Source organism: Chiloscyllium plagiosum, chromosome 34 (assembly GCF_004010195.1).
Source record: "Chiloscyllium plagiosum isolate BGI_BamShark_2017 chromosome 34, ASM401019v2, whole genome shotgun sequence".
In the NCBI taxonomy this organism is placed as follows: domain Eukaryota; kingdom Metazoa; phylum Chordata; class Chondrichthyes; order Orectolobiformes; family Hemiscylliidae; genus Chiloscyllium; species Chiloscyllium plagiosum.
This window is the reverse complement of record NC_057743.1, coordinates 8,240,477-8,251,226: the sequence shown is the minus strand read 5'-3', so window position 1 is coordinate 8,251,226 and position 10,750 is coordinate 8,240,477. Positions and strand designations below refer to the sequence as shown.

The following is a 10,750-nucleotide window of genomic DNA, read 5'->3' as shown; positions in this document are numbered from 1 at the left end:
AGTGTAAAGTGAGGATTTGAAGGAATAGTGGGCAGGAACCATTTAAGAGACTCGAGAGGACAATTTAGAGCAGCAGTAGCATTGAAAAAAATTAATGACATTTGCAAAGACGAACATAAGAAAGCAGCAGTGCGGAAGCAAAATGCACGGTAACAGCTAATTAAATATTTTTTAAAAAATATCATAAAATTGCCGAAAAGCTTTGGAGAGAACGAGGCGAACTTCTTTCAGTCTTTAAGGGAATCCTAATGTTAGTTTGTTACTGACAAACATTCCTCGGGCGCTGGTCGAATTGATACTCCTGTGATTTTTAAAAAAAAAATGTTTGGACCAACAATTCCCGGTAACGGAACGTTCAAATTTCCGAGAACTGGAAACGAAACTTTCTGCGTAATATCGGAGCTTCGAATGAGGGTCCAGCCAGGGTGAAGCCCCCCCCCCCCGAGCTGTGCACAGAACACTGGCATAAAAGAGAAGCATTTCCGGCCCAATACGCACGCCTCTCTCAGCACTGATGTCAACACAGATAGATAGCGAGAGGAGGACCCAGGTGAGCCTTTGCCCAGTGTTGGCATCAAGCATCCTCAACCCCTCCGCCTAAAACTTACTACCACATTCAAAGCTTGGAGCCCTCCGTGTCATCAGTTGCTGATACCGTCTCTGCCGTGATGGCCAAGAACCGCTCTCCAGACAAGAAATCCAGGAGCCGGACCAAGTTCGTGGAGGTAAGCTGGAGCCTGTTCACAGAGCCTGGCTGAGCAGAACTGCATTGCTTCTGCTGGCGCTGCATCAGGTTGTGGGGTGAGCAATGCAATTGTTGAATTTGCAATGTGCTGCCCATTAGCAGGCAGCGGCTGTACTCGGTATGAACTTGATACATGTATATATTTTTAAAAAGAAATTACTGACACTTCCTGCTGTCGTGTAAAAAAAACAAGTCAATGTATTAGGCAAAGTGAGGACCCCTCTTAGATTTGGGGGTGGGGTTTGTGGATTTGCTCAGGTCTGTGTTCTGGCGTATTATGTTCCCCGCCGCCCCCCACCCCATTTTAAGTCGCGACATGTCATGAATGTTTCATATCTTACAACATACCGTCCTCCCTACTGCACGTTACTCACATCCTGCGACTCAGAGGAAAAGCATGAACAGTTTTCCAGCTCTAAAAGAAAGAATGACGTGTTTGTGATGGAAAACTATCCGGTTACCAAGAAAAATAAGGGAATTGCTACTGGAAACTGTTGGGAAGGCTCTTTAGGATTAATCACATTTCCAGAGTTCAGTGGCCAGATATCTCTGGGAGAGCACAATGCTACTTAAAAGAGAGAATTTCCCCACTATTGAAGATGACATTTATGCATTTTAGTCAGATCCCTCCCGTGTCACATCAAATCGGTTAAAATCGGACGTTGGTGATGTTTCGACTGCAACAGGAATAAGTGGAATCAACATTTTGTAACAGACTGCTGCTCCAAAAATGCTGTGTACTGAGTTACTGACCGCAGTTTCTTCCTCAGCCGTTTAAATTTTAGTGCTTATGTATTTATCACTCCGTCTTTAAAGCTATTATGGAATCTGTTTTTACCATTATTTCTGATGGGTCAATTAATAGTCAAAATAACCTATTAGCAAAATAAAATTCATGCCCTTCAATTACCAACTCGCCATTAACAGAAATTCTTTTCCCAGTTAACTTTTCAAAAACCTTCCTTATTTTGACCATTCCTGTTGATCCCCTACTGAAAGGAGCTCCAATTTTTCAAGCGTATCCTTTGCATTATCTTACTCCAGTACAGCCAAAATAAATTAAATAGGGTGAACATTAAGATGGATGTTATCATAATAAACTTGCTTCCCAATCCATGGGTCTATCCATGCAACCTATCTCACCTTCAACTGCCTCTTCAAACCTACTTCCTTTATCTTCAGTTATGATTCAGAGGAGCCGGTGGGTGTACAAAGTTAAAAATCACACAACACCAGGTTATAGTCCAACAGGTTTATTTGGAAGCACTAGCTTTTGGAGTGCTGCTCCACAACCACCTGGTGAAGGAGTACGCTCTGAAAGCTAGTGCTTCCAAATAAACCTGTTGGACTATAACCTGGTGTTGTGTGATTTTTAACTCTCTTCAGTTAGCTCCTTTAACCTTTTCAGCTCCTGCTATGTGCAAGGCTAAGTGCTATGCACAAATGATAGGATCCCTGTACAACAGCAACAAAATCCATAGAATGGTGATAGCAGAGGTGGCCTTTGAGCCATTGTATCTATCCTGTCTGGAACAGCAACTTAGCTAGCTCCATACCCCAATCTTTTGCCTGCATCTTTTTCTCTTCAGTTGCTTAGACTCTTTCAAAAATGAAATTTGGCATCTTACTGTACCACACTGTCAGGCTATGCATTCCAGACAGCAACCACACAATGCCCAAAAGGATTTTGTTTACATAGCTGTTGGTTCTTTTGCCATTAATTTCAAATCAGTGTCCTCTGGTTCTCGACCCTTCTGTCAACAGGAACAATTACTCTATCCAGACTGCAGCTCTCTTCTCAACCTTCTCTCTAGAAGGAAAACAATACAAGCCTCACCAATATATTCACCTCTCATGCATTTTTTTCTCTGTTCCCTTTATTCATTATGATCCTCCCATTTGCCCAAAATGTTAAAGTATCAAATATTTAAATTTCCTACGGTTGGGAACGTAGCAAAACCTGCTCCCTATTTGAAACAGAAAAGGTTCAAAACTCTGAGTAGATTTTTCATATCCTTTAAGCTAAGGGAGAGCAGACCTTGCAACTAGCCTTGTGCAACTACCCTTAGTGCTTGCAAAGAGGGAAAGAACTGGAAAGAGTCTTTAAATGCACATTAAAAGATCCTTCAGCACCCCCTGTGTTACAGCACTTATCTTCCTTTTGATACATTGTCATGATTCAGTTTCTGATCTCTGCTGATCCCAGTCGGAACAATTGACCTTAGTGTGCTTGGGCCTGCGCTGGCAAATTAGTCAGGTTTACTTTTTTTAATGAGTGAGTAGTGGCGAATTTTTTTTTGAACCTGAGGAAGGTTTATGGTGGAGTTCGCTTGTATCAGTATTAGGACCTCTGCACTAGACATTTGGTATATAGGGCCAATTAAACAATTCGCAGATGGCACCAATCTTGGAAGTATTGTGCACTGTGAAGAGGATAACATTAAACTTCAAAATGACAGACAGGTTGGAGGAATGGGTAGATAAGTGGCAAATGAAACTTAATGCAGGTAAGTGTGCAGTGATTCATTTTGGTAGGAAAAGTTGGAGAAGAGAAAATAAAGGGGATAATTTTAGGGTGTTCAGGAGCAGAAGGCCCTGGAGATATATGTGCACAATTATCAAGGGTAGCAGGGTAGGTTGAGAACATCAACAAAATGAACAGGATCCTGGCCTTTATAAGTAGGGCTTAGAGCACAAAAACTATGAGATTATGATAAACCTGACTAAAACCCAATTCAGCCTCAACTGGATAGGTGTGTCAATTTCTGGGCACCATACCTCAAAAAAGATTTGAAGGCGTTAAAAAGATTGCAGAAAAAGTTAATGAGAATGGTTCGAGGAATGAGGAACTGCAATTACATTGAAATTGGAGAAGCTGGGGTTATTCTCCTTGGAGAAGAAAAAGTTGAGAGGAAGTTTGTTGGAGATGTTCAAAATCATGAGACGAGACAGAGTATATAGAGAGAAACTGTTACTATTGGTGAATGATTGAGAACCAGAGGCATTGATTTCAGGTAGATCAGACAAGAGGCTTTGGTAACACGAGTAATGTAACTTGCAGAATGTTTATGTCAATGACAAAAAGACTTTAGATTTACATTTTCAAGCCACCATTTTTTTTCTCATTTTGAAATTTGGTAGATGATAATAATTCTGTGGGCTTAATTTAATGATTGACATGAATGTGATCCATTATTCAGCGGTGCTAAACTAATTGAAACAAAACACATCTCTGTGTGCTTAACCAAGATGGATTTTAGTGGATTGAGATGATCCAACTATTGTTTTTACAAAGGGCCATTGAGGAATTGAGAGTTTATCCTTAAACAGTTAGAAATAAACTTTGAGATGCAGAGTGCTTGATTAATAGGATGTGGGATTGCATCAGTGATTCCCAGGTTGTAAACTCCTAATCTCTGTTGGATTGTTAAGGAGAAGTCTGAGTGGAGGTATAATTGTTCATCTTTAGGATGGTAAATCAGCCATGTTACTTCTCAGCGCTTCGACTGAGTAACCAGTTACACTGCAAAACTATCAGGAAGGCATAGTAAAAACAATGACTGCAGATGCTGGAAACCAGATTCTGGATTAGAGTAGTACTGGAAAAGCACAGCAGTTCAAGTAGCATCCGAGGAGCAGGGAAATTGACGTTTCGGGCAAAAACCCTTTATCAGGAAGAGCAAAAGTCCTTCATCTTGCCTGATGAAGGACTTTTGCCCGAAACGTCGATTTCCCTGCTCATCGGATGCTGCCTGAACTGCTGTGCTTTTCCAGCACCACTCTAATCCAGTATCAGGAAGGCATAAGTTGGTATATCCTTTCAATTAGAAAATAGTTCACAGTTAAAACTTCACATAATCAAAAAAATGAATTACTAATCATTGGATCAATGCAGAGTTTTGGGAACAAATATTGAGTGATATTTTAAGCCTATGTTGTGAGAGCTGTAGTTTATCTGTGGAATTATTCCTGCAGTATGTAGGTTCCTTTACAGTGGAGGATCAAGATCTTGATGAAAAGACATGGCGGATCCATCAACAGCTTCATATTCTGAAGGTAAAGATTGCATGTTGTCGCCAAAAGTTGTCTCAGAGGGACTGTTCTTAAAGTCAGTCGCTGGTCCATTAACTGGTGGACAATTCCTAATAAACTAAATCAGAGCAATAGGATAACATTCAAACTAGGAAAGGGAACAGTTAAACCTAATGATACGTGAAGATTGATCAACACATAGGCTTCTCGTTACAATAGTGGAGGTTTAAAACCTCCAAATTCATTTAATTAGGAGTAGTATCCTGTGATTGGAGAGAGACATAAGAGACAGCAAATCCTTTATGGATAAAAGATGTTTTACAATAGTCTAAAATAGTGAAATATGGGACGCTAAGGGTGAAAATGCAGCTGGATATATTCCACTGCTATGAAGGGAGAACATAAAATGACTAGCATTAAAATAGATTAAATTGAAAAACTTATTGGCGAGAACCGAATTAGACAACATCTGGAGCTGCCTATAGAAATAGCTAAATGAAGATCTAAAGAAACCACTAAACCGCATATGTTTCAAAGCAGAAAAATACTTGGAACGTGGAAGCACAGTTGAAGCTAAGCTTTAACGGTTTCAAAGTAGTAACATAGGTTTGTGTGTTCCAATTGAACTTTTTTTTAATATCTCTTATTAGCTGTAACTCTGATGTTTGAAAATTTTATGTCAGGAGGAATACAATAGTTGTGTTAGTTTCACTATTAGAACACAAATATATCTTAACTTTAAAAAAACTCTGTTAACTTCAAAATGACAAACAGGTAGGAGGAATGTGTGGATAATTGACAAATGAAACTTAATGCAGACAAGTGTGAAGTGATTAATTTTGGTAGGAAAAGTTGGAGAGGATAAAATAAAGGGGATAATTTTAGGTGTTCAGGAGCAGAAGGCCCTGGAGATATAGGTGATAGAGTTAAAAAATCTTTAGATGGACGTTAACTAAATGGTCAAATTTAGTATCTAGTATTAATAAAAATGTAACTTTTAATTCAAGAATATTTTGGGGACCGAATCCAAATGCTGAATATTTTGAAATATCATAATGTTGAACACATCACGTTTAAGTTGCAACATTGTCCTTCTAACCTACAAAATGGGATATGTTTGGACCAAACATTTTTACCTTGTCCATAGATCCCAGTGCTATTATTAAGTGGAATCAAAAAACGATATTAAGTGGTGAAAAGTAGCATGATAAACAATTGCTTCATATGAAATTATATTGTTAAGCAGTTGAGATGCTTGTAGAAAAAAGGATGATAGTAATCATTTCCATTAATCTAGATTATTCTATTTAGTCGTGGTCTGTGGGTTTCATAATTGCAATGGAAATCATAGTTATGCTTATGAAAAATATGCACTTTTTTCCTGCTGTTTTGACTATCTGCTTATTTAATGTGGCCATGTTTTCTAGTAAAATGGTTCCAGGTGCCAGGCATTAGTTGCACACTAATTATCTTATATAGGGCTCTTGTAAAGAGTCCTCTTGTGACACAGTGGTAGGTTGGGAGGTCTGTGTTCAATACCCACTTGGCAAAGAAATGTGTAAAAACATTTCTGAATATGTTACTTAGAAAAATAAGCTATATTTTAAAAAAATGTAGGCTTCTGGTGGTGTGGTGGTAGTATCCCTACTTCTGGACCAAAATGCCTGGCTTGAGTACCATCTACGCCAGAGGTCATACAGCCATACAGATCTACAACTCAGAAAAAGGGCCTTCATCCCATCATGTCTGCTCCACTCAAAAACAACAACCTAACTATTCTAACCATATTTTCTAGTACCTGGCCCATGGCATTGTATGCCTTGGCATCGCCGTTGAACTGTAGTGATTGTAACAAGGTAAGGCAGGTGTTTCTCATAGAAAATGAGTTCCCTGCTTGAGAATGTTAACCTAGTCCAATTGGGGAGCCCTGACTGACCAAATATAAACAGAATGTCAGAAATCCTGTTCACTCTGAGAAAACCGGACCAGTGTCAAGTACTATGCACATGTAAATAAAGAGTGACTTAGTGATGGGATACTGGCTTCTGTAGAGTTATTTCATGCACCTGTAAGTACTTCTTAAATGTTTTGAGGGTTTCTGACTCTACCACATTTACAGGCAATGAGTTCCAGTTTCCCATTAACCTCTGGGTAAAAAGAAAAGCTTCCTCATATTCTCTTTAAACCTCCTGCACCTTACCTGGAAACCTAAGTCCCCTGCTCATTGACTCCCCCAAGGGGAAAGTCTTCTTCCTGACTACCCTATCTGTGCCTCTCATAATTTTATGCATCTCAATCATGTCCCCTCTTAAACTCCGCTGCTCTAGGGAAAACAACCCCAGTCTATTCAAACTCTCTTCATAATTAAACCGCTTCAAGCACAATAACATCCTTGTAAATCTTCCATGCGCCCTCTCCAATGCAATCACATCCCTCCTATAGTGTGGATTCCAAAACTACCAGCTGTGGCCTAAACAACATTTTATACAGTTCCAGCATAACATTCCTGCTCTTAAATTCTATGTCTCAGCTAATAAGGCAAGTATGCCGACCATTCGCCTTCTTAACCACTTTATCTACTTGTCCTGATACCTTAAGGGACCAGTGCACATGCACACCAAGGTTCCTCTGATCCTCAGTGCTTCCCAGGGTCCTAAAATTCATTATCTATTCCCTTGCCTTGTTTGTTCTGACCAAGTGCATCATCTCACATTCATCCAGATTGAAGTCCATTTACCACTGATCAACCCGTCTGACTAGCGTGTGTATATCCTCCTGTATTCTAAGGCTCTTCTCCTCACTATTTACTACCACTCCGAATTTTGTATCACCTGTGAATTTACTGATCAATCCTCCTACATTCAATCTAAATCATGTATATAAGCCCCAAACAGCAAGGTCCCCAACACTGACCCCCTGTGGGATCTCAAGGGATATAGACTTCTAGTCAGAAAAACATTCCTCAATTATCACCCTCTGTGCTTCCTGCCATTCCAGCCAACTGTGGATCCAGCTTGGAAAATTGGATGCCGTGGGCTCTTACCTTTGCTGTCAGTCTCCTATGCTGGCCTTATCAAAAGCCTTGCTGATGTCCTAGTAGACTACATCAAAAGCATTGCCCTCCTCTGCAAATGTGGTCACCTCTTTGGAAAGATCAGTCAAGCCGGTCAGACATAACCTCAACTAACATAACCATGCAGACTATTCTTGATTAATCCTCACCTTTCCAAGTACTGAGTAATTCTGTCCCTCAGAATCACTTCCAGTAATTTCCCAACTACCGAGGTTAGACTGTCTGGCCTACATTTTCCTGATTTATACCTTGCTCCCTTTTTGAATGATGGTATTAAATTGGCTGTCCTCCAGCACCTCTCCTGTGGCCAGACAGGAATTGAACCTTTTATAAGCACCCTTATTTCCCCCCCCTTACTTCACTCAAAGACCTGGGATACATTTCATCAGGCCCTGGATATTTATCAACTTTTAGCCCTGCCACAGCACACACTCAGAGCCTCTTCTCTATTTATGCTAATTTATTTAATTGTATCACAGACCTTCTCCCTGATTTCTATCAGGTGTTTCATAAAACACCTGAGCAGGTTGATGGAAAAAGACCCATAAAATCGTGATTCTAAGGGTCCTTAGAAGCATGGTGGTAATGTCCCTACTTCTGGTCAAGGAGCTCCAGGTTCAAATCTCACTTGCTCCAGAGGTGTGTCATAACATCTGTGACAGGCTGATTAGAAAATGTCATGGTCTCATGATCCTACAAAAGTAATGTGGAAAACTTAATGCTGTAGATGATGCATATCTAAAATGTTTGTTTTTGAAATTCTCCTTTTGATTTCAGAGAGGAATTAATCATTTTGTTAGTAGAATTTCAATCTGTTTCAGTTCTTAAAAGGCACTTGAGTTGTATCTCACGTCATCTGACATGTGCTTTTATTTTCTTGTAGAATCTTCCTCGAAAAATGGCTGTAATACTAAAATTCTCATCACAAGGAATAAAGATGTACAATGAAAATAAAGAGGTATAGTGAAAAGACTCATTTATAATTCAAGCTGTACAACTCATTCACTTTATTATGACTGGAAAGCTTGATAAAATGGCTACTGAAGTCAAATTTAATGAAATACAAAATTCATAAATAGTATTTGATAATATCTTTGAACTTTTTTTTCCTCTTCCTCATTCCATTTCTCCAACCTACCCTCTTTTTTTCTTTTGCTTTCTCTCCTTAAGGCAGTAACTTATGTTGAAGTATGATCATCTAATAAAAAGTTTTCTCATAAATAATTGTCAAATTGGTCAACTGCAGATAATGAAAATTGTCTGGCATGGTTGATGCATATTAGAGGCTGCAGTTAAAAAATTCAGCACAGTCAAGTTATGGGGGATATACTACCAATCATTGACTCTGCCTCATTAGCTTTGCCTATCAATGATAGTGTTGTATTTATGATTTTAGGAATTACTTATGGCTTCAGAGCATATAACTCCAACAGATCAGCTCCTCAATTGTATACCATTACTTCTTAAAATTGGAACTAAGTGTCTACTTCCTCTCTCCTTCCCAACATCATCCTCACTCAAGCTCTGAATCTATATGATATTCTAGTTTGTCCCTCATTTTCACCATCTTCTTCCAATTATCAAGTTTCATCTCCTCTGAAGCACAACTCCAGCTCCCCAAATTTTTCCTCCTACGAACTAATGACCACACAACCAACTTACCCGACCCAAATGTTTGCTAACCCAGCTATGTACTTACCTTGGAGAAAGTGAGGACTGTACTCACCTTGCCTATAATTCCTTTCAGCTAACTTAATGGAGAATGCAGGAGAGCCTGCCAGAAGCAGTACCTGGCATACCCAAAAATGATATATCAACCTGGCGAAGCTACCAAATAGGACTAATTGCATGCCAAACAGAATAAGCAGCAAGTGATAGACAGAGCTAAGAAATCCCACAACTCAGAGATCTAAGCTCTTTAAGAGCAAATTACTGCAGATTATGGAAACTGTAATGAAATGCTGGAGATCACAGTTGATCAGACAGCATCCATGGAGAGACAGCAAGCTCTGTCTCCATGGATGCTGTCTGACCAGGTACAAGCTCTGTAGTCCTGTCCCATCCAGTTGTGAGTAGTGGTGGAAAATTAAAGAACTGAATGACTTAAGATTCCAACCATAATTGCAAAAGACAATGCTGAAGCATTCACAGCAATCTTCAGCAAGAAATGCTAAATGGATTATCTACCTCAGCCTTCTCCAGTAGTCTCCAGTACCACAGATGCTGGAGCCAATTTGTGTCTTAAGCCAAATTGATTCACTCCACATTATATCAAGAAATGGTTGGAGGTACAGAATACTGCAAAGGCTATGGGTCCTGACAACATTTCGGCAATAGTACTGAAGACTCGGGCTCCAAAACTTGCTGCACCCTAGCAAAGCTTTTCCAGTATAGTTAGAACACAGGAATCTACCCAACAAGTTGGAAAACTCCCCAGGTATATCCTGTTTACAAAAAGGAGGACAAATCCAATCTGGCCAATTACCGCCCCAACATTCTACTCTCGATCACCAGTGAAGAGATGGAAGGTGTCATCAACAGTGTTACCAAGCAGCACCTTCTCAACAATAACCTTCTCAGTGATGCCCAGTTTGTGTTCTGCCAGAGCCACTCAGCTCCTGATCTCACCACAGCCTTGGATCAGACATAGACAAAAGAGCTAAATTCCTAAGGTGAGGTGAGAGTGACAGACCTTGACATTAATCAAAGCTGCATTTGACTGAGTTTGGCAGCAAGGAGCCTTAGCAAAACTGTGATCAGTGGTTATCGGGGGCAAATTCACTACTGGCTGGAGTCATACCTGGCACATAGGAAGACAGTTGTGGTTGTTGGAAATCAGTCATTTCAGCTCCAGGAAATCTCTACAGGAGTTCCTGAGGGTAGTGTCCTAGGCCCAACCA

General features: G+C 39.9%; 1 protein-coding gene across 4 annotated transcripts in view; it reads left to right on the top strand.

Moving 5' to 3' along the window:
• Window positions 1–437: 437 nt before the first annotated feature.
• Window positions 438–10,750, top strand: part of sh2d5 (SH2 domain containing 5) — an 88,908-nt gene continuing 78,595 nt past the window's right edge. For 2 of the 4 annotated variants that reach the window (XM_043675547.1, XM_043675549.1), the window contains exons 1-3: window positions 438–725; window positions 4,721–4,801; window positions 8,734–8,808. In XM_043675547.1, the coding sequence (XP_043531482.1) occupies window positions 669–725; window positions 4,721–4,801; window positions 8,734–8,808 (213 nt within the window). In that variant the 5' untranslated portion in view covers window positions 438–668. Of the gene's footprint in view, window positions 726–4,720; window positions 4,802–6,824; window positions 6,846–8,733; window positions 8,809–10,750 lie in introns of those variants that run through there. The other 2 variants (XM_043675546.1, XM_043675548.1) reach the window with 2 other exon arrangements.